The 22687-nt window shown below is 33.4% G+C and overlaps 2 protein-coding genes and 1 long non-coding RNA gene across 5 annotated transcripts; 2 read left to right on the forward strand and 1 right to left on the reverse strand.

Annotated features, from left to right (window-relative positions):
• Positions 1-6353: 6353 nt before the first annotated feature.
• On the forward strand, positions 6354-12498 carry LOC105333986 (uncharacterized). 2 transcript variants are annotated; one of them, XM_011437238.4, is made up of 4 exons: positions 6354-6625; positions 7350-7476; positions 10303-10431; positions 10672-12498. In XM_011437238.4, the coding sequence occupies exons 3-4, from the start codon at positions 10309-10311 to the stop codon at positions 11572-11574; spliced, it is 1026 nt and encodes a 341-aa protein (XP_011435540.3). In that variant the 5' UTR covers positions 6354-6625; positions 7350-7476; positions 10303-10308; the 3' UTR covers positions 11575-12498. The 2 variants fall into 2 exon arrangements, with proteins under 2 accessions (XP_011435540.3, XP_011435539.3); XM_011437237.4 differs by having other exon boundaries at positions 6387-6625; positions 7350-7455.
• Positions 12499-13144: 646 nt separating this feature from the next.
• On the reverse strand, positions 13145-15415 carry LOC105333985 (uncharacterized). Of its 2 annotated transcripts, none has more exons than XR_901053.4 (4): positions 15283-15413; positions 15077-15125; positions 14066-14198; positions 13145-13250 (listed from the first exon to the last, which is right to left on the reverse strand). It is a non-coding gene; the product is annotated as an uncharacterized lncRNA (long non-coding RNA). The 2 variants fall into 2 exon arrangements; XR_010709260.1 differs by lacking the exon at positions 13145-13250 and adding an exon at positions 13739-13757 and having other exon boundaries at positions 15283-15415.
• A 1842-nt stretch (positions 15416-17257) lies between these two features.
• On the forward strand, positions 17258-21470 carry LOC105333984 (snRNA-activating protein complex subunit 1). The gene is made up of 2 exons (XM_011437235.4): positions 17258-18378; positions 21083-21470. The coding sequence occupies exons 1-2, from the start codon at positions 17343-17345 to the stop codon at positions 21394-21396; spliced, it is 1350 nt and encodes a 449-aa protein (XP_011435537.3). The 5' UTR covers positions 17258-17342; the 3' UTR covers positions 21397-21470.
• Positions 21471-22687: the final 1217 nt, after the last annotated feature.

Genomic DNA, 22687 nt, shown 5'->3' on the forward strand with positions numbered 1-22687 from the left:
TACATTTATTAAACATATGTAATCATATGCACTCAGTGCTGCCATAACCCACAAAAAGTAAATTCACATTTAATTGTTATTAAGACAACAAAATAGTTATATGCTAATTTGGCAACAAAATGATATAGCAGTCGGATGTTCAAATTATATTTTTTTCATAGAGTGGGTCATCGTACCATTTTTTAAAGAACGAATATTGATAACACATTAAGGTCTATATTTTTCGATTTTCCAAAAAATGGTACGAAAACCCACTCTATGGTAAAAAGTAAGTTTTCATCTTTTAATTTTTTTAGATTGGTCTTTAAATGGCTGAGTCCAGTTGTTTGCGTAATACTGATAACAATACAATCAGCTATATTATATCCTCAAAACAAGCGAATCGGTGGTGTAGTGGTAAGCGAGGAGTTCTTTGAACAAATGTAACTGTAAAAGTGGGTGTTCGAATCGTACGCGTTTTGATTTTTTTGGTTTATCTTTTTGTTTACATTGTTAAAATGTAATTTTCTTTTTAAACTTAATAATATACATTGTTAAAATGTATTTTTCTTTTATTTTCTTAATGATTAAAAATTTGCTAATAACAAATTGAAATTATTTGATATGCGTTTTCTACTACTTTTATAAAATATGAAATGTTATTCTCTTTAAGATTGCACGATTTCATATTGTAAACAGATGGTTGTTGTGCTTGCAAGGATCTATTAAATGGCAAGATAAAACGTTCCATCTCTGAATCCTTGAGAGTCTTGTTAACACAACAGGGACATACGCTGGACAAAAGCATGTAATTGTGCTCAAAATGCAGAATACAAGCAAAGTCAAACGTACAGTGTGCGCCTAATGAAAATTCAACGATTAACTAGGCATGTATTTCACTTCCAATTGTATCTGCAGGAAAATCACATTACAAATGGGTGTTTTGTTGTGAAAGAAAAAGCATAGTAGTTGTACCAGAAGACACATAGACCACTCGGACCAATGACCAACACAAAGTATGACCAGTGACGAAAAACAAGTCCCCTTGTTATACGTTAATGGTTTGACTACCGCTGTCTTCCGTGTGGTATATATCATAGGCGTCGGAAGGGGGGGGGGAGGGGGCGCTAACTTTTTTTTGCAAATTTATACATACCAAAGACCTTTTTTTGCTTGTCAATATCTTGTACAAGTCTACCCCCCCCCCCCACTTTCAATTTGATTCCGACGCCACTCATTTGTTTTGAAAAAACTTGTTTTAAATACCTACAAAAGGTGTTACTTAAATTCTTCCTGTTTCCGAAGAGGAAAAAATCGACTACTACAAATGGTGGAATCGACTTCCCCATACTCTTTGTCGACTCCCCTGCGTTAAGGGTTGTATATGATGACTGAGGTCAATTAGTAAATAAAATACTTTAGAAAGTAATCAACATCTTTGTATTTAAACTCTTTAAATGAGTATGTGATTGTCATTCCAAATTTACCAGTTTAAAGTATATGTAAATACTATAAAATTTAAGCACAGTTACGCCTTTTTGGACATTTTCATTTGGACAATACTGTCCACCGTTTAAATGCCCAGTTAACTCGTACGTTTATTACTTCTTATTAGAGGTATGAGAAGGTCGTGGGCATTTGCACCGGCTTATTCCCCCAGATTCTTTGGTATGACTTACTATTGGGGTATAAGAGGAACACAATAAATTGTAAATTTTATAACTCTAACTTAACCCCATTGAGGTCCCAAGAAGCAGGACCACTAGTGCCGAAATGGGACGATTTTTGAAAAAATTCCTCACATCTTAAAAGAAAATTGAATTCATACATGTAGGTATGTAGACCAGGAAGCCCTATGTCATGTTTAAAAGTTTTCTCCTATACATCTGCTACTATCAGATGGGGGCGGCGCGGGCGGGGTGTCAAAGAGTATATGATTTTTTGGCGTTAAATTTGAATGAAAAATAAATATAGATTCAGGGGAGAGAATGGACCTTTCTGTCAAGGTTAAGATATCAGGATAGCCCTTGAAGCAAGAGTTCAGTTTGGGGGAGGGAGATTAAGTGTGCTGACAATTTAATGCAAATTAAGACAAAGTCTACCAATTGTTTTTCTTCTAAAATGACCATAGGGAAGGGCTTGACAATTCTAACAACCAACCCTTTCCAAACAAAATAAGAAGAATTATGTTCCAACTTAGATCGTTATCTCTATTTCGTTTCTAATACTGATTTCAATCACACTTTGTAAGCTCAGTTAGAGTATTTTTTATCTTATCTCACATGAGCTTAGCGCAGATTGGAACGGACACAAACCATGCAGGCAAGAAGATGGAAATGGGAATTGGGAAAAACTGCCATGAATTCTTACTATACGCATTAACCCGGTGGAGCATTCATTGTTGTCCACAAGAGAGATAACTCTTGAAAACGTGGATTGATTATATAATAGTCCGTTTCTTAATCTTATTAAAATAAATAGAGAACATTTTTGAAAGTATTTTAGTAATACGTAATACATATAACAATTAGTATACTAGTAAGGCATGAAAATACATATTAAATTCAAAATTATATCAATACAGAACACAATCAAATGTATATGGCATTGTAGCCAACTTAGCACTTTTATAATCATTAAGAGAAAATGTTTCAAAAATGATTTTAAAAAACTACACATAATCAAATATAGTAGGCTGGTATATGCACCTGGTGAATATTAAATGTGTGTTGCTTGTAGGTATAAATCTACATAACTACGTACAATAAATACACTGTATTATGTAAATTGGAAAAAAAATACATAGGTTGTGTGAGATTTTTTTTTTAAAATCAATTTTTCTTATAATAAAAAATATATTAAGGACCTTGCATACATGTATATTATTCTGCAAAAAACCCTCATAAAGCTAATAGACATGCAGTTCAACATTGATAAAGTGATTCATTGCAGGGAGATTATATACTGTACAGCAATTTGAGATACACAATATGTAGATGCCATTTTTCATATGAAAGGTAATAATATAAAATCACTAGACTCGTTTCAAAAACTCCATACCATTTAAAAAAAAGGTTACAGAAGGCCTAACTGTATCAGACTTCATAAAATGACAATAAATTAATAACCCTGCATACATCAATTTGAGAAAACTAAAACAAAAGGTCATTGACCTGCATGCTGTTCAACAAAACTAAAAAGATATATAACAGGGATCCATAGGATAAAATGTACCGCAGTTTTAGATACAAAAGGATAATCATTTATATATAAAGGGGTATATTTAAAAAAAACTTAATGAAATAGTAATGCTAAATTTCAATTACATTAAGATAACTGTTTCCAAAAATGTTAAATGAATATGTTATATAAAACATATGTTAAATGGATAAAAAAAATACAAAACAAGTGCACTCGATAAAATGTTAGCTGGTATTCATTATGTGAACCATTATTGATGAAATAAGAATGTTATGGATGATGTGTTAGAACAAATTCTTCTGTGGATGGGTCCGTAAATCTTCAAAAGATGGTGTAAGTTGGTTGAAAGGCAGAATAAGGTTCCATCCTAATCCCAATGCATTCCATTCAAGATATATTCATTAATGTCATGGTCTGGAAACTAAATTAGAATAAAAATAAAGTGTTAAGATAATCAATATTTGCAAGAATTGTGCATTCATTAAAAAAAATTTCAATGCAGTTATTTTAAGAATATGCTAAAAAGTGATATTGACAGTGCAATATTTTCTAATAGTGTACATATGTTAACATCATCTTTTCTAATAGTGTACATATAACTAATTTTAAACCCCGCTAACAGTTTCTTAATCTTTTTATTATATATATACAATGTCAAAAGACAGCTTCATCATGTACATGTACTTTTAATTACTTTAAAAGCCACAAAAACATTTTAGTCTTACGTAACAATGCAAATTTGTAAAAGGATTTTACAAATGAAATAAGTACATATACTTTCATGCCAATAAGTCACATCTGATATGCTTTTTAAAGCAATATAACTTATACAACAAAATCAGGAAACCGTGGTCAATCAAGGTTGTACACACGTGAAAAATGTAAAGAATCAAAATACTGCAAAGAAATTACCAGAAAACAACTACCTTTGTTACCAATTGGTGTTACTTCAGAGACAGTGTTCCAGTGGACAGATAGATATCAAATATATGGACAAAAAAAAGGTCAAAGTCTGAAACACTTATGTAACAAATGAATGTCTGTATGAGTTGCAACAATCAACAATCAACATTCCAGAAGTACCTTCTGGGCTTCAGCAGACTTGACTGGGTCATTAGCAATATCAAATTGACAATGTTCTCTATATTCCTGAAATTCAGATCATATGGAGGCTGCAGGTAAACCTGTAGATTAGAAGAAAAAAGATACACTATCATTACAAATTAAAGCCAAATGCTGTCATTACATCAAAACAAAAGGGTGTGTCCTAAATCACACTTTTTATGCGCATATGCAATATTTGAGACATGGATCAAAACATTACTATGATAAAAGCCATTCCAACTCATTTAGTGGGATGTGACATATAACTATAAAATTTGTAATGGTTTTAATGATCTATCCATCACCAATCGCTCTCTCTATCTCTCTCTCATTCTCTCTCTCTCTCTCTCTCATCATTTTTCAGCAATATTGCTAATAAACTGTGGCATTATTGAAACATGATTCATGGAAACAAGGCACTTAATAATTATAATTATACTGTAAATACACAGTATATACTCTCTCTCTCTCTCTCTCTTTCTCTCTCTCACACACACACACACACACACACACACACACACACACACACACACACACACACACACACACACACACACACACACACACACACACACACACACACACACACACACACACACTCTGACTATACATTATAAAATGTTATATTTATATAACAAATGCAGACTCTTGATTCATAAACAATCATAAACACCCTCATCGTTAATAGATAATTATGACATAAAGGACTATATATGATAAGGGCCTAAAATGGCCCCCTAAAATGAACATCATCATTTTACTATCATTCTTTGTTTTCTTTGTACAGATATGTCTGTGATGTCTTTACATTATATTCATTTTGGTTCAAGTGCCCACAATTTAGAAATATGACATTGTAAAGACAACCTTTTCCCGCCATTTTTGCAGTTTTAGAGTAAAACAGCTTGTTTTCAAGCAGTTTTCCCTTCCGAAAACATAGAGCGCATTCTTGAACAAATAAAATATTTTAATCAGAGATGTATCTAGCCAAGACTAATAAGTGACATAAAAAATTTCCTTGTTCAAGCATGCGCTCTATATTTCCCATTCGTAAATGGATAAGAAAAATGTCAATTTTTGGCTGATTTTGATTGAATTATAGAAATGGCGTCACTTCTGACGTCATATATTGCCAGTGAGTGCAAATAAATCAAATAAATAGATGAAAAATATATTTTATATCAACTCTATAAAATAATTAGTTAACATTTTATTGTATCCGAAACACTTAAAAAATGGCGAATTATGGGGGCCAAATTTAACTCTTATCATATATAGTTTAAAAGAGACAGCTTTATCAAAACTACATGGACTTGTCAGGGAAATTATGTTTAGATATGACTGAAGGCATACTATATGTGTAGAAACTGACAATATAAATACACTTGCATGAACATTTTATATAAAAACATGTCTTTCAAGTCAAATTTCACAACGACCATTATTATCAACATGTTAGTATCCGAAAGGTTTCAGTTATGCTAATAAGGCTGTGAGGTGTGAATACGTCCAGGGAAAATATTACCGATCTACAAAACCATGAAAACGACAGAGTTCCGAGTGAATATGAATGACAGACGGAAGCACGCCATGCGCGGATCAAAGAAATTTTTTCCGAGGGTGAAGGGGGGGGGGGGGGATCCGACGGGTTTTTTTTTAGTTTGCTGAGGGGAGGGGGGTCCGAGGCATTTTATTTGGTTTTAAAATGTTAATTAAAAAATTTTGAATTTTGCAAGGGGGGGGGGGGGGTGATTCGGATAAAACACTAAGCTAACTGTCCGAAGGGATGATTAACGAATATGAGGAAGGAAATCTCAGTTGCAAATTCATTTCAGCATCAAATCTTTTTTAATCATAGCACGTTATCACATCCTACATCCTTTCTGCTATTTGACTCACCTTGCATCTTTTCTTTCAATAACGCATTTTTTAGATATACACATTGTTACTTCAGCCTTTAAGTTTTTCTTAAACGCGCTTACAAAGACATTCCAACCTGGGCACATCAATGATTTAAAATTTGTTAATTTTATCAGATGAAACGGATTAATATATTAAGGGGTTACTTGTTTCCGACTCTTTGATACCCTGTACGTTGTTTTCATAATAAACTATGGTTTACACTTAATCCATCATTACGTAACGAAGAGCGACCGTTGTTATCTACATAGAGGGCCGGGTGTTTACATTGCAGACTAACGCTGGACATCGTCACAACTTTATCTACTAAGTGGTCAGCGTTAGTGCGGACTTTGCGAGGTACTAGTAATTCGCAAACAAGTCCAAGATTTCCGCGTGACAGAGGGAGACCCAATTTTAACATGTCTATTCACTTATAAAGGTATGTTATTTTTGTGAATTTTCTAAAGTTAACGTACATGTAAATGCTATTTTAATGCTCTCTCTCTCTCTCTCTCTCTCTCTCTCTCTCTCTCTCTCTCTCTCTCAGTTGTATGTTGCGTTTGGAGGGGGGGGGGGGGGGGATGGGGAGGGTACAAATGTAGGGACGGGGGTCATGGCTTATGACTGTACCCTGCTTCAAGCTGACACTTAAGCTTTTAATTCAATATCCCCAATTCAACTGTCAACATCAAGAATGAAAATGATCGCGCTTTTAACTTACACACCCAATTTTATTTATAATTAGCTATCAAAAATCAAATACAGACTAAAGTACTTCTTGTTAATTGTACAAATATACTTTTCAGCTTTCCAGCTTTCCAGAGCGTCAGCCTGGGGGGGGGGGGTGTTACCTTTTCTTTATTTGTTACTCCCTAATACTATGCTACTAGATACACAAAGTTAAGACCTTCACCCCCTTCCCACATGCACTTATCCACCTTCCTTTCCTCGTTTTAAATTTGATTAATTTAATTATTATTTGATTAATCCCATATGCAAATTATGATAGCAATATTTTATTAATATTAAAATAAAATACAGTTGCAAGCTGTCCTTTCAGCAGTCGTTAAAAGGAAACGCCAAGCGGACCTTTCTCGATATAAACGCGTTCTTGTGTACTAGTCTACATGTATGTACATATGGTTGGGTGATTTTACTTACAGGTCCATGTGAATAAGGATTAGCCATTTCACTTCGACAATCATCACTAATGAATGTACCACATTGCCGCAGGCCATGGACATAAATTATAAGTGAATGATATGAAGAGTAAGTAATACGTGAAACGATGTGAGTAAACCTACATTTCTAATTTCAAGTGCAATACATGTACGTATTTATCTATGTTTTTTAACCAGAACTGCGTTCAATTATGACGATTGTATTAACACCCCTTGTACAACACGTTGTATACACCCCGTGTACAACATCATTTTTTCGCAAATATTTCTGTATTCGATTGATTTTATTCACAACAAATTTATGAATAATCAAACACTGATGGTAAGTAATTGTTAGTAACAAAACAGTGGTGATAAACGGAACCTTTGTCCAGATATTTGATCATTAACGTACGTCATGCAGGGTCAAACTCACCCCGACTGTCGGATTTGTGTTGAGGTATTTGAGAAAACTAGAACATGTACAATGGAATAAAACGTGTCTATGTATTCCGTAATTCATGCTTTCTTACGTAAGCATACTCTTTTTGGCAAAATAAGTCCTTTCGTTAATTAATTGGACAAATATCGTACCTTCGACACCGTTTTCTCGCTTCGGAAGCCTACACCCCGTGTACAACCTAGCATGCACCCCGCATTTTGTGTTATACGTGGTGAATATTTCAATGACCCTGGTTGTGTTCGCGGTGATGGTTTTGGCCATATTAGCTGTGATGTGCATGTTTTGTTTTTTTAATCATCACTAAAGACAAATCAATCACAAAATATTGCCAATCATATTAAGCACGCGCAGAAACATACTAATTTAATTAATATAGTATAATACTAGTATTGACGTTTCATCACGGGTAAATGATTTCAATCGTTTTTTTGTTTCATTTGTGCTATTTATGAGAAGACATATCAGTAACGAATTAAATTCTAAAAAGTTCACTTCAATTATTTTATTTCAAAATTATTCTATTTATCTATTTATTTATTTTTACACTTAGAAGTTTTGTTGAGTGTGTGTAACTGTGTATGTTATCATGCAGTTCATTACGAGCCGCCAGGAGGCGTTAATTGATATGCATTTATATATTGTAAATGCGTTTCTGCGGGAAAGCTTTTTTTTTACAGAATTAATACTATGCTTATTTTTATGATTTAAAAGTAAATTTTCATGAAGAAATATGTTTTATGCCTTTCAAAAAATATTACATATTTTTTGTTTTGCTCGTAAATGTAAATTAGGTCATAGACTGTCGTGTTAGGTGCGTTTTCATCGAGACTATAATTTATTCGGGAACTTTCGGATTTTTTCTTTCTTTTCAAAACAATGTATCGGGATCGGTATACGGCACATAGACCCGAATGACATGAAATTTTATATAAATGATATTACTTCATACTATGGCAATGATCATACAATTACCTTTAGAAATGCTTACAGTAACGAACTCGATTCTTAATAAAAGTAGTAAAATGGTCAACTTCAAAAAGTGTTACTGAAAATATATTATTTAAATTTTACCATAAAAATTATATAGTACAACCAACTCGTTTTTTTCTTCTTTGTGATGTGTTTTTGATGTAAACAACCAATGATGATTCTATACTCTGTCCCGGGTTTTTGCTTCCACCACTCTTTGCTTGATATTTCAATAATAGTAAATACCTTTGTGCTCAAACTATATTCGTCCACTAATATGAAAAATGTCCAGATTATCTGTTTTGAAACGCCCTCTCTACCGCTTCAGGTTTCAATACACATCCCGAAATTGAAAGTCTACGGAGATTTTGCATTGCAACAGCCATTAAAAAGCCCGGATGATAACGTTAAAAATTTGCGCGACGTATTCCGAGTGTATTCCGAATGGAGAAAAGATGTAAACATTCCCCATTATAAATCTCCGTAAGGAATCTGTTTTCGTTCCTGTGAATTTTTCTGAGTGAAAAGGGATAATTGTTCAATGAGGATATCTTGGATATATTCCCTTTTAACGATTTCAACTGTATTTCTTTCACAGTTCAACTGTATTTCTTTCACAGGTATGTGTAATTTTATTAAAAATCATCAAAAAGCGATGGAAGCAATAACTTGGGACAGACTATAACAACAATTATATTTTTTGCGGCCCATTTGACGCTTGTATGACCGCCGGCTTTGTACCGTATGGAGTATTTTCCGTACCGGGCGATTACTAGGGAATTAGCTCAACACTCGCTGTATTTTCCACATTTATTCCAGTAAATAACACAATAACACAAACAGTTACTCTCCACTCCGTACACATTAAAAAGGGGAAACTCGCTTATAAATAATTCTAACTTAATGTTAACCTACATATGACAGTGAGGGAAAACGTAACGGATTAGACGGACGACTTGTACCTTGACTCTTAACCTCTAACTATCGAACTCTGACTCTCTACTCTCTACTCTCTTCAACTAGCTAGCTATCATCTATAAAACATATAATAATATTTTACTGGCATGACCCTCTAAATAATTGACATGTATAAATCATCCAATCAGAGAATATTTCTTTATCCTTAAACTGACCATCGCCTAGGTTAACGCCCATTTATTCACCTGCGTTAATCCGCTAATTGTTATGTAATTGCATTAACTCTATAAGTGTCAAACACACATTTGTTAGCTGAAGCCATTGTCCTTCAATCCTGCCTTTCTAATAAGTATATTTCCTAAAGCTACACTTCATTACTTTGATGTCCTATTCCTTTGTTACAGTTAAGACGTTTGATAAACATTAATTTACATTTTATCACATCACAGTCAGGAGGAATTTCACGATAATTAAGAAGAGTAAATAACGTTAATTTACCAACAAGTTAAAACTATAGAGAATGTTTGCAACATGTAAAATATACATTTTGCCTGGTGACACTTGCGTCAATATGATTTCTTGTTTCACATTTGACTCTTTAATTAGGCTGCCATGTGGAAAATTGTCAGGAAGACGCGGTGGAGATTAGTATGTGTAGTTTGTTGTGGCGTCTGTATCTTACTGCTGTTGTTGCTGACCAGAAGCAAGTGTGGCATCAGAGGAAATCTAAAAAAGGTGCGAGAAACTTAATCTTTGTTTTCTTTTCTCATTGACACCACAATGATAGTTAAGGAAATTTATAATTAACATGAAAACTAATTTGAGATTATTATTATAGGCTCAGTGTTACTGCTGCATGCATGTCTACTATATATATATATATATATATATATATATATATATATATATATATATATATATATATATATATATATATATATATATATATATATTTCCTTATTTTGTTATTTGAAGGTATTCAATAAAGTGTTGTATTTCCGCTCTAGTCGGAAATTACCAGAGGAATGGATAACGACAACAAAGCACGACAACGTCACGATCATCTCGGCATTCTGGGACCTGGGTCGCTTCCGGAAGGGGGCCAGCTCAGAGTATTCTCCAAAGGATTATAAGCAATGGGCCGAGGTGTTCCGAAACATCGTCAACCCCCTCATCTTTTACACTGATTCGAAGGATTTCAAACTGCTCATGGAAAAATATCGAGAAAAATTCCGGAACAAAACCAAAATAATACTAATAACGGATCGAAAGAAATTTTGGCCATTCCAAATATTAAAGGAAATCCAGACAGTGTTTCAGCAGCCGAACTATCCTAAGTATTACCCAAATACTGTGATGCCGGAATATTCCGCCAGCCAACACGCCAAATACGCTGTCCTTGCAGATGCTTTAAAGCAGAACATTTTCCATACCGAGTTTTACGCTTGGCTAGACGTCGGCTACTTTCGCGATGCCACATGTGAAGGTGAAAATCATTACTTCCGGATTAATCCACCTCCGGAAGTGGACAAAACACGGCTGTCTATAAACCTAGTAAACCAATCTTTAACCAAAAATGTATCTTTCGATTCCATATTTAAAGAAAATTACGTGTGGGTAGGAGGGGGTATGCTTGTAGCAACCAAAGACGTGTTTCTAAAATTTGAACGACTGTATCATCGCGCTGTGGTTTATTTCTTGAGGCGAAGGTTGATGAACTCTGACCAGCAGGTGATTTACGGGGTTTATTGCGATGAAGGAAGGCGGGTTTTCTCTCCGGAAGTGAACCTTCAGTTGTTTTGGTCAAGTGGCTCTCGCAAAGTCTGGACGAGTAACACGTGGTTCTACCTGGGTTACTTGTGTTTAGAAGATATCTGAGTTTTTCTCCAATAGCACCAGAGAATATAAAATACATGTCATTTTTTTCACTTTTATTACCAACATGAGTGCAATACACACACACAATATACCGCTGTAATGATCTGAAAATGATGGTCTTTGTCCGTCATACTATACATTTGGGGCAGGATATAGTCAAACAGTATATTCAGGATGTCTATCCTTTATTTTAAGTGTAACAGGTTTTATACTTCAATAGTCAGTATTTGTTTAATAATAATATTACAAGTAAAGAAGCGGAAGATGTTCCTGAAACCACATAGATATATAATCATTTTATACAAACACGAGTTTTTGTTCAGGTTTTTTCTCCCTTTTTTCTGTTTTTTATTTTCAATGATTTTATTTCAATTTAAAATTAAGCAATTAATTACCGTAATTGAATCATTAAACGCTTTCCATCGTAACGCGCATGGTCACGATTTTGGTCAAATTTTATTTTTTTTTCTTCTATTTTTATTGTTTACAATGCTTTAGAAGTGCATTTCATGTGATTAACCAACATTTGAGATTCATTCGTAGAGTTATAAACAAGGTTAAAAACAAGGTACAGAACTTATAATTCTTTGTTAGGTAAACAATTGAAGGCTCTTAGGTCAGGGGTTTTTTTGGTTCAATATACCAGTAAAAATTCTTTTTCAAGCTGATTTTTCTATCTTCTAATTCGTTTTGAACATGAATAAACAGTTCTTGGCGTTTGTCACATTCAGTTAAAGACGTCTAAGCCTGGAATTTCCTTATCAACATTCAAAATGTAAACAAAAACAAGACATGAGCTTTGTTTACGTTACAAAGAATTATGAGCTCTGTATCTTGCTTATAACTCTACGGCTGACACTCTAAATTTGGTCGACAAATACAATTACTTTACGTACTGAAGCGTTGTAAACAATAAAAGCGGAATTTTGATCAAAATAGTGACTATGCCCTGCTTTATTTTTTGCTTTGTATGAGGCTATTTAAGCACATCCGTCTGTACAGTGATGTATATTTTTTGTATGCTGATCCTAAAATGGTATTATAAAATAAAATAAATATGCGACGTTTTCATGCGCGGATCCAGAATATTTTTTCCGGGGGGGGGGGGGGGGGGGGGGGGGCAAGGATAATTGTGTTTGCCGCGGGGGGGGGGGGTGTCCGAGGCATATTTTCGATAATTTTACAATGTAAACTTTATAAATTTTCATTTTTCAGGGGGTGTCGGAACCCCTCCGACCCCCCCCCCCCTTCTAGATCCGCGCATGGTTTTTTCCCTGATGAACAATATGATAGTGTTAATGTTAGTTTTTGTAAGCAGAACAGGGTAATTATATTTTTTACACAAATGGATGTGTTATTTCTTTATGGAGTTATATATACATTCTGAACACTATGATATTAAATCATTGAGATTAGATTAAATTTGACTCATTTACAATTGCTTGACCCTATAAAGTAACTTATCTTTTAAGCATAAAAAATGTGGAGAGAGAGAGAGAGAGAGAGAGAGAGAGAGAGAGAGAGAGAGAAAATGTCTGTATTTATATGGTTTCGTTGCCAAGAAATAAAGACTCTAAATACTCATTTTTGTTGGGTTTTTCTTTTCTTTTATTTTCCTATAATAAGAATAGTTATTTCTATTCACAAGATATATGCACTGGAAGTAAGGGATCCAGCTGAAAGAAAAGAAAATCAAAATCTTAAGAAAGACTCATTCATGTCCCATATATGCAAGCTGGATTATGTCAAAATTCAATAAAAAAATACTATAAATTGTATTTCACCATACAAGATAATTAACGACATGTCTACATGCAAGATAATTATATGTCGACATATCTGATAATTATTGTAGTATGCAAGTTACCAACTTTAAAAAAAAAGAGAATCTGATATGACGTAATAATGTTGCGTCATGTATGTATTATGTCATATACTGGAGGTGATAGACAATTTTTTCAATTTAGAAATCTCATTCGTAAATTGTATGTCAACACGTGCAACATAATAACCTTACATGTTGACATGATTATTTTTCAAGATGACATAATTAATTTTGCAAGTAGAGGTCATAGATCTGCCACCATACTACATTTGTAATACATACATGAATATTTTAAAACAGCATAATTCTTTTTCGGTGATTCATTCGGGTTATGAAGGTTGCGTTCATTGTTGAAAACCTTCATACATTTAAAGAACGCATTTTATTTTTAAATTTACATTTTTCTTTTAACAAATTAATAAAATGATTGTAAAAACTTAGTAAAATTCACTACATTATTGTTCATGTACATCAGAAAAGAAACCACAAAATTAACTTTAAGTTTCCGTAAGAAATAAGGGGAATCTACTCTGTATATGTAAATACTAGTATATAGAAATAATTAAGTACATCAATATTCTCTTAGACTATCAACACGTACATCTACCCCACGTGATTCAATATCAGAGATTCAATAACCTTATTAAATAAATTTAAGTGACTTACCGCGCTTGTTCTCAACAAAGAATCTCACAAATGTAGCCATGTTTCTCACAGAACTGATCGTACCCAATGTCTGATCTCAGGAGGAGGTCAAAGCAAAAGCTGGCCGCTTCCATATTCCCCGCAATTACATAGCCTGAAATCGCCATTGAAGGATAGGTTTAATATAATTGAAATTCCATAAATGTAGTGTTATAGACATACATTAATTAGCGCACTCAAAGTTAAGAGTAATATTCCTCTGGGTCTTCTATTAAACAATAAATGATTTCTTTGGTTTGGTGTTCAGTGCGGGTATGCTAGCTATTTAGCATTGCAGAAAAAAAAAAAAATTAATTAACCCGCGTTTACCAAATCCATGGTATCTCTTGTACATTAATAATTTTATTGACGAAATTTGATAAAAAAAAAAAAAAAAACCTGTCACCAAATGCATGTTATCTCTATTACATAAATTATTGAGGAAATTAAAAAAAAAAACCCTGTCGTGATTAATATCTCTAACAAACTACATGTAAAAAAAAAAAAAAAAAAACACTTTAAAAATGCTTTGTGAACAGATGTTGTGGTATCAATTAATATCGATCACCGTCTGGGTCTGAGTATCAAAATTAATGAAGTGTCGTGGTCGACAAAAACTTCTGCTTTTCAGTATTTTCATAACTCAAATAGATAAAGTGTCAAAATATATAAAATAAGATTAAAAATTACTTTCAGTAAATAAATTTTTATTCTTAATTTACCCCACCAACCCACGAAAATAAATTACATGTAATTAAAATTTAGTAGATCGAATTTTTATAAATGACACTAGGTAAAGCATATATTTACCACATTTAATATTCAATTTTAGCCTTTAACTTTAGATCTCGTCATTTTGACAACAGCTTTAAAATTAGAAAGATTACATTTTTTTAAAAAGTTGAATTTGTATTCTTTGAACCTGTGGTATTATACATATAATCATATTAAAAAGAAAGAGTTTTATCTTCAAGTAAAAAAAAATACATCTACCTAATGTCGAGAAAACAGCCATGAAGCAGATGCATTGGAGTAAACTCATCTGTAAATTAAAAAAAAATGTATATATTTAAATTACTATCATAGAAGCAATGCATAAATGAATAATCATACTCTCATACCACTTGTATAAATCATCCATACATTGCACATGTTGTAAATGAAATGATTTCAGTTGATAAATTTTAAAAAGCGCTTACCTTTATATATTGGTTGGATAAGGTGGGGGGTAAGCAATATGCTTTGTAACAAAATATATGATAGTCCGAGACAAGATCAGAATCGAGATAACATTTCTCGATTTTTGATAATCTTTTATATATCTAGAAAAAAGTTCATGCAATTAACGAAATATGTTACAATCGCCATGCAAAATCAAAAGAAATTCATTTAAACAGTAGTAAGAAGGTGAGTTTGACTCCATTAATTATTGCCACGACTTCTGTTACACGTACGATCGAGTCTAATGCACCAATTTTGACATGCACGTGCGCGCGGGTGTTATGCATGCACAATATTATTGGGCCCGGTCTAGTTTGACGTGCACTATTTTATCTCTGTCCACCTTTTTTCTGTCTTTAAATTAAAAAAAAAAAATTGAGTTTGTTATTAACCACGCTGGTGTTTTTTTTTCTCCATAAACTGATTCAAATCTTTAACTGTCATGACAGATGCATCTGTTCGTTAATTTATGTATCTATTATGTTAAACGCCTCTTCGTTTACCGATAATAAAAAGGTATCCTTGTCTTGTTTTTAATAGCACATGTAAACATATTTCATTTTTTTTTTAAAGGGGGGGTGTTTGCATTCTTTTACAAGACACATTCAACTCATTATCTTTTTATTTCATTCTTTACCTTGCTTTTCGCATTTTATGACATAGATCTAATGCCTCTTCATCTGTTTGAACATTTGGTAATCTAGTATGCTATTATGTTCTATTATGATGAGAGTGCACGTGGGCCCTAGTCCTGTAACTTATATCAACCCCTCCCTATAATAAATCTCAGTATTTTTGCATGCAAATGAAAGGTCACATATTTTATACATGCACACGTATAAAAATACGATTCAAAATTTATACACACGATAAAGTAGCTGCAGGTCGGTAGCTCCCGGTCCAAAAAAAAAACAAAAAAAACCCTACAGCTATAACAATGAAGGAACATTTCACACATTTCAAGTTTCAGTGGGGTAGCGTCCATTATAAGGCAAAAAGGCAAATGCCTACACATAATTTTGTAAAGCAAAATTTTGAATTTGTGTACATTTTAAATCCAAAACCAAGTTGACTTTAACTCTGCCTGGTTTACACAACTTTATAGTTCGTTTACAGAAAAGCCATTAGATCCTTTAATTGTAGAAGCAAAAAAAGGAAAAAAAGAAGAAAAAACGTGTTAACGTCGTTTTAATATTACAGTAGACATGCGATTGCATTGCCGAAGTGTTAACTCTATATAATCCATGAAAAGCTGAATTTGAAGGGTTTTTTTCACTAAAACTTAAAACTCTTGGCTATGTTTGAATATATATTTTCAATAGTTAATTAAAACGATTACTTTAGCGATTATACTGAATTTTATGAAAAGGCAACTTTCTGAACAATAAACATGATATGGTCTGGTCCCTTAAAATTTATCTTAACGTTGTCATGCCTGTGCAATAAAAAAATAATATCCGTATTCGATTAAGGGACTGAAAACATGTAAATGTGGCGTATCAAATATGAAAAAGAAGCCCTCCCCCCCCCTTGCAACCCCCTCCAGCAACTACCCCCTACCAAAAAAGCAAACAAGAAAAGCTAGTGACTCCATATCGGTTATTTTATCAGATTTTATTGGTGTGTGCTTTTACTATAATACATGTAATTATATTATCAATGTTCAAATGTACATTGCAAGGATGAGATAAATATAACACATTTGTATAGCTATTAGTATTTTATCATATTTTATAATACACATGTATCGTGGATACACGGCTGTACTTCAAATGTATACATGAAAAAAAACTTGAAAATTAAACTGCCAAAATTGTATCAATTTCTGAGGATGTCAGAAACTTAATATTTTGTTTTGTCATACACGCATTATGTAAATGAAGTTTTAATCGTGTAAAAAAGAGAATTCCATTAAATACATGTTCGAAAGAGACACGAATTCAATTACGCTCGAGTTACTTTACATGCTAAAGCGAAAGTAGCTTCTCATGAGAAAACGCGGGTTGAAAACAAAGTTACAGTTTGCATGGTTTGAGCGATGAAGCAAGAACGTTTTCCTCCTTACAACCCAACAAATGGCGTTCGAACAGACTTTGAAGCTCTCTTACAAAAGTTTACGGAGACGGAGTCTGTTAGATACGAAGAATTTGCCGCCATTTGGAGGGACATGAAGTTTTCGTTGTTGTTTGCGGGGCGTCAGGATGATAGAGAAGTACAAGACTTTGTGGACGAGTGTTTCAAGATTGCCTTGAAATTCTGTTTACCCCCACACAATTTCCAAATTCGGGTGGGGGGTCTGTACATTTTGTATGGAATATACTGCACTCAGCCGACTGTGAAACGTAGAAAGATCCGCGTGACACAAGATATCTGGAACAAGATATTGGAATTCCAGAGCGAGGCGCACCAACAAGAGCATCTAGATGTAGAGTTCATATTTCATAAGTTGAGGTATCATGAAGCCTTTCATTATTGTGCGACGGAATCCTACGTGTATCCGAACAAGAGTGACACGGTGATAGATGTCACGACGCGAGAGGAATTCAGAGAAGAGCAGAGCATGTTATACGAGTTATTCTCGACAGACGTACTCGAACAATTAGCCGCAGTCCATCAGCACTATCATCACATGAAAGTAGCCTTGGAAAACAAGAAGAACATCGCGCAGGGTGAAACGGAGACGGATATGCCTGCTAAATCGTTGGACGTGATTCAGCAAGATTTGGTCCCTGGTATTACGAAAGCTCTCATTCACTATCAAGAGAAGAGGAAAGCGCTCCAACGTGTGAGGAAAAACGCAGCAGAGACAGAAGAGTCGGAAGGCGATTTAGAGGAGGAGGATTATTCTGTGTTTTTGCGTATGGGTGAAGGGACATCAAGGCAGGCCTCAGTAAAGAATAAGGCGTTTAAAAGGTTGGCCAAGAGTAGCAAATCTAGGCGACACAGACAGACTCTTGGAGATACCAGTGAAGGGGAAAGTCCCCAAAAGAGAAGGAAAAGGCAGAAAGCACCTAATTACTCCCTTCCACATGTTCCAGTATCCATGACAAGCATCAAGATAAAACATGTAAAAGGTAAAAGAGAAAAATAAATACCAGTACTTTGTTACTATATATTGAAAAGATAAAATATACATGTAAATGATTTTAAGGTTCTCCGACCCTTAGCCACAAAATGTTTTTTACAACATGAAAAATGTTATTTCTCTTCAAACTTTATAAATGAAACCTGTTTTAAACATAAAAAGAAATTTATTGATGGTATCATTGCGTTTTACAATATTATTGCAAATTTGCCCACAACAGATATATGTATTATGGAATAGATATATACAAGTTGGGATCAAATTTTGAAATTTTCAAAAAGGTTGTAAGGCCTAACAAAAAAATAAGTTTGTTTCCGCTTTCAGGCTGAAATAAATTAAGGTCGGTAGGTAGGCTTTTTTTTTTTTTTTTTCCCTTCTCTATCTGTTCAGTTGTGCATATTAAACCATTTATCTATTAAACTGGGTAGCCCAGAGGAAAATGATCTGATGAACTTTTTCCCCGGCTGGTGGGAACATTTCTGGAGCTCAACTGACATGTGCTGCCATTTGTAAATAACATAGATCTACACAACACTAATGACATCTAAATAAGTTCTATAAGCATTTTTACGACTTAGAATTAGAGGACACAATAAATTTTTAAATCGGATAAAAATGGAAATTTTAACAAAAAACGGATAAAAACAGAAATTTACCAAAAAAAAAATTTTGGGGTCGGCGTGTTTAAGTTAAGGTCGGTTGGGAAAGCGGAAACAAACCTATTTTTTTGTTAGGCCTAACTTGTAAATGTTGTATTGGTGCATTGGTGGCTTGAACCCCTCTACCTATATTTAGATGCTGGAGATCTCCGTGGACCCACTTACTGGCACTATGACAAGCAATTCATCGAATAACTGATGGCAATATTACATGTACCAGTAATATAATTACCAATAATTTCTTATGTAAAACTTGAAGGCAGATTTATTGTACAAATGAAAAAAAATCCAGTTAATTTAGAGTTATTGGACATGGCTGAGGATCGAAGATCGTTAAATTATGTTTTGTTTTTATATTTTTATAAAACATTAGAATGTGTTGTAAACAATATGAAAATACTTGGTACAAGCTAATTAGCCTATTAAAGGAAATTATTCTGATAAAAGCTTGCCATGGCTTCTTCGCGATCTTTGTATTAATCTATATCAAACCTACATGTACATGCGTATGCTTAAGGTGGATGGGACACCTGTTGATATTAGTGTGGGCTAAAATTGAACATATATGTATCAAGATTACTTTTTATAAGTCTTCCAATGGAATATCAAGAAAATATTATATTTTCTGTAAAATTCTCTTATGGTCTTCATGTAAAAAGGAAATAAATATCAAAGAAAGGTAACGTTTTAACATCATAATGGTTCTACCATCAAAATGACACTTAAGAATCATTTACCAGGTACCGGTACTGTAAATTCCTTATATTTCGCGAGTACTTAATTCCGCGATCTCGCTGCTTAGTATCAAATCGCAAGAATATAAAATCGCGAACAAAGAACTTTTATCCTTATTTCTTATAGTTCTCAACTCTAAGGAAATTAATGACGAGATTTTTAAATCTGCGAAGGGTGCTCGCGATTTTACGCGGAAATTAATTCCTCGCGTTTAATTAGGTATCTACCGGTACTTGATCTTGACTTTCAGGAGGCTGGATGGTCAACAAATTAATCATCTACCTAGAATTCTAAGAAATGATTTTTAACTATAAACTATTATTAAGACAGTAAAGAAAAAATCCATATATTTTAACCTTTTAAATTCGGGTAGTTTGCCATACAGTTATTGTAATATATAGCTCTTCTTCTAATTGAAAGTAAATCAATACAGTCTATTAAATGTTGGCCACGACCATCAAGCCCTCTTAATTAAGGTAATTCAATGACGTTTCTGCATTTTGTTTAATGTGATAATACATGTACTGTTAAACTCAGTTACACAGTAAAACAAAATCTCAAAATATCAAATTAAGCATGTTAAAATCTGTTTTAACAGGACAAATGGAATCAATCAAGTCTTGTAGGGTTAATTTCAACTTTTATTTTGATTTAACTATTTAACTTCTTGGGATATGAAAAAAGACACACATTTGTATGGAATCCTGCAGTTTTATTATACATGTATTATTCATATGTAAAGACAATGAATAAGAAAAGTGAGAGCTTTTAACTTTCAAATTGTAGAATTTTAATGCAAATGTGGCATGTTTCTGCGAGGAATAAGGGAACACTGTTCAACAACCTTAACAGCATAATATGTATTAATAGGAATATCTTCATATCTCCTGGAAGGGGTGTTGTTGATTCAGGGATTGGACCAACGTTGAAAATTCAAACTCATTAAATTCACATAACAAAAACTACCAAAAAAGTCGGAACCAACACACCCAACCTCAGGCCCTTACAAACAAAATAAAATTTTTTCCATTAGAAACAACCCCCCCCCCCCCCCTCCTCTTCCAAAAAATTTGCTTGATTTGCATGTAGATGCCATTGCCTATACATTAGGTTAACCTTTCAATATAAATGTACATGTATTTCAAGTAGATTATAAATTTAGAACTACGGTAGTAAGGGTATTACCTTGTACCTTCAAGGCAAGCTATTTTCATTGTATTTCAGTTTTAGTGTCTAAACAGACCTTTCTGAATGTAAAAATGAATGTGATCGAAATGAATTTTGTCTTAATCTTTACAGACGAAAAAGATGTGGAAGGTTCTGTCAATAATGATGAAAATGATGAAGATAAACATGATGGAGATGAAGACAACTTCATAATGAACATGCCAGTACTGGATGATCTTCCACCCATCCCTCAGGCTTCAACTGCACCAAAATCCATCAACAAAGGAAATGTGTCCACCAGAAAAAGAAAGACGGAGGCAAAAGCTTCCACCTCTTCCAAGCGAAGACCCATATCCAAAGCCACACCTTTGAATTCAGACCTGCCTAAAGCAAAGTCAAAGGTCAAAGTGAAATCTGGCAAAACACCTGCCAGATCAAAAAGATAATTTAAATGCAATTGTGCTAATACACAGAACAATTTGACTGAATTGTGCTGGCTATATTGTATATAGTATTTGATTTTTGTGATAAAAAACTGAAGCTATGTTCAGTATTTTTACTGCTTTGAATGGTTTCACAGTTGATAAACAGTACTAAAACTTGAACATCTTCTCTTTCAATCTACATGTTATTGTGAAGATGAGTATTTCAGTGATTCTGAATCATACAGGGTTGGCCTTGAAATACTGGTACTGGGAATTACCAAAGGTACCTATACATGTAAATAGAAGAAGTTCCTTCCTTTCATGGAAAATACTACAGAATTTCTCTTCATTTGGAAATACAAATTTAGAATTTTCATTTGTTTGAGTTTTTCAATGTAGATGCATGTTTAGGAAATAAGATATATAAACAGTATGTATCAAAAAACAAAATTCCAAAATGTTTAGAAGCTGAACATTTGGATTTATCTCCCTTTATAACGTGCCAGTTACAACCAGCATCTCCTGTTTCGTTAAGGATCAAACAACTTTAGAAGTCAGGGCTGCGTTTTTCAAAAGAACTTACGACTTAAGATCAAATTAATGAATGCTAATTAATCACCAACTAACCAATGATTTATTCTTATGACTGGAAAATATAATTATGGGAATTGAAATATTTGTAAACAAATGGTTTTATGTCAATTTTGTTCTCTAAAGATCATTTTACGAGACTGTAAATATTTACGACTTTGTCGTAAGTTCTTTAGTAAAATGCAGCCCAGGTTTACATGACGTTTTGTCAGCTCAGTATTTAATATGGACTCTTTTTTTGTTGTTGACATAAACGAAAAATTGGTACACTATATTGAGGTCACGAGAAGTATCGTTGCTTTAGATTCCGAAAACACCTTTGCTTGAGCGCTTTTGTCACATGTTAGTGGGTTTCCCTACAGCCTCAAAATTTGAATCTCTTGTAAACAGTTATTAATAAATATTTCCATTTGAGAAGATTAAACATTTCTGACAGTACGCAGAATTTTCAAAGGAAAATGTAAAAAAAAGAAAAGATTTTTATTTCAAAATTTCCAAACAAAAGTAATTGCATAAGGAAAAAAAGTATTCTTTCCAAAAAAAAAAAGTTAGTTGTCTTCAGCCTCATATATTTACATCTACTAAGTATTATTCCCCCTTTTTCTTACGGAAACTTTTAGTTAATTCATAGCTCTATAGATACAGCCAGCCTGAAATCTACACGTCCCGTTTGTTGATAGGTCGAGACATACAGCGGTATAATTCACATAATAAAAGATAA

The sequence above is a fragment of the Magallana gigas genome, chromosome 9 (assembly GCF_963853765.1).
Source record: "Magallana gigas chromosome 9, xbMagGiga1.1, whole genome shotgun sequence".
Lineage (NCBI taxonomy): Eukaryota > Metazoa > Mollusca > Bivalvia > Ostreida > Ostreidae > Magallana > Magallana gigas.

Bases quoted from the DNA above. Each gene is read 5' to 3' on its own strand.
- LOC105333984 (XM_011437235.4), top strand. From the start codon at position 17,343: ATGAAGCAAGAACGTTTTCCTCCTTACAACCCAACAAATGGCGTTCGA. The intron at 18,379-21,082 runs GTAAAAGAGAAA...TAATCTTTACAG, and splicing joins CAAGATAAAACATGTAAAAG to ACGAAAAAGATGTGGAAGGT.
- LOC105333986 (XM_011437238.4), top strand. From the start codon at position 10,309: ATGTGGAAAATTGTCAGGAAGACGCGGTGGAGATTAGTATGTGTAGTT. The intron at 10,432-10,671 runs GTGCGAGAAACT...TGTTATTTGAAG, and splicing joins TCAGAGGAAATCTAAAAAAG to GTATTCAATAAAGTGTTGTA.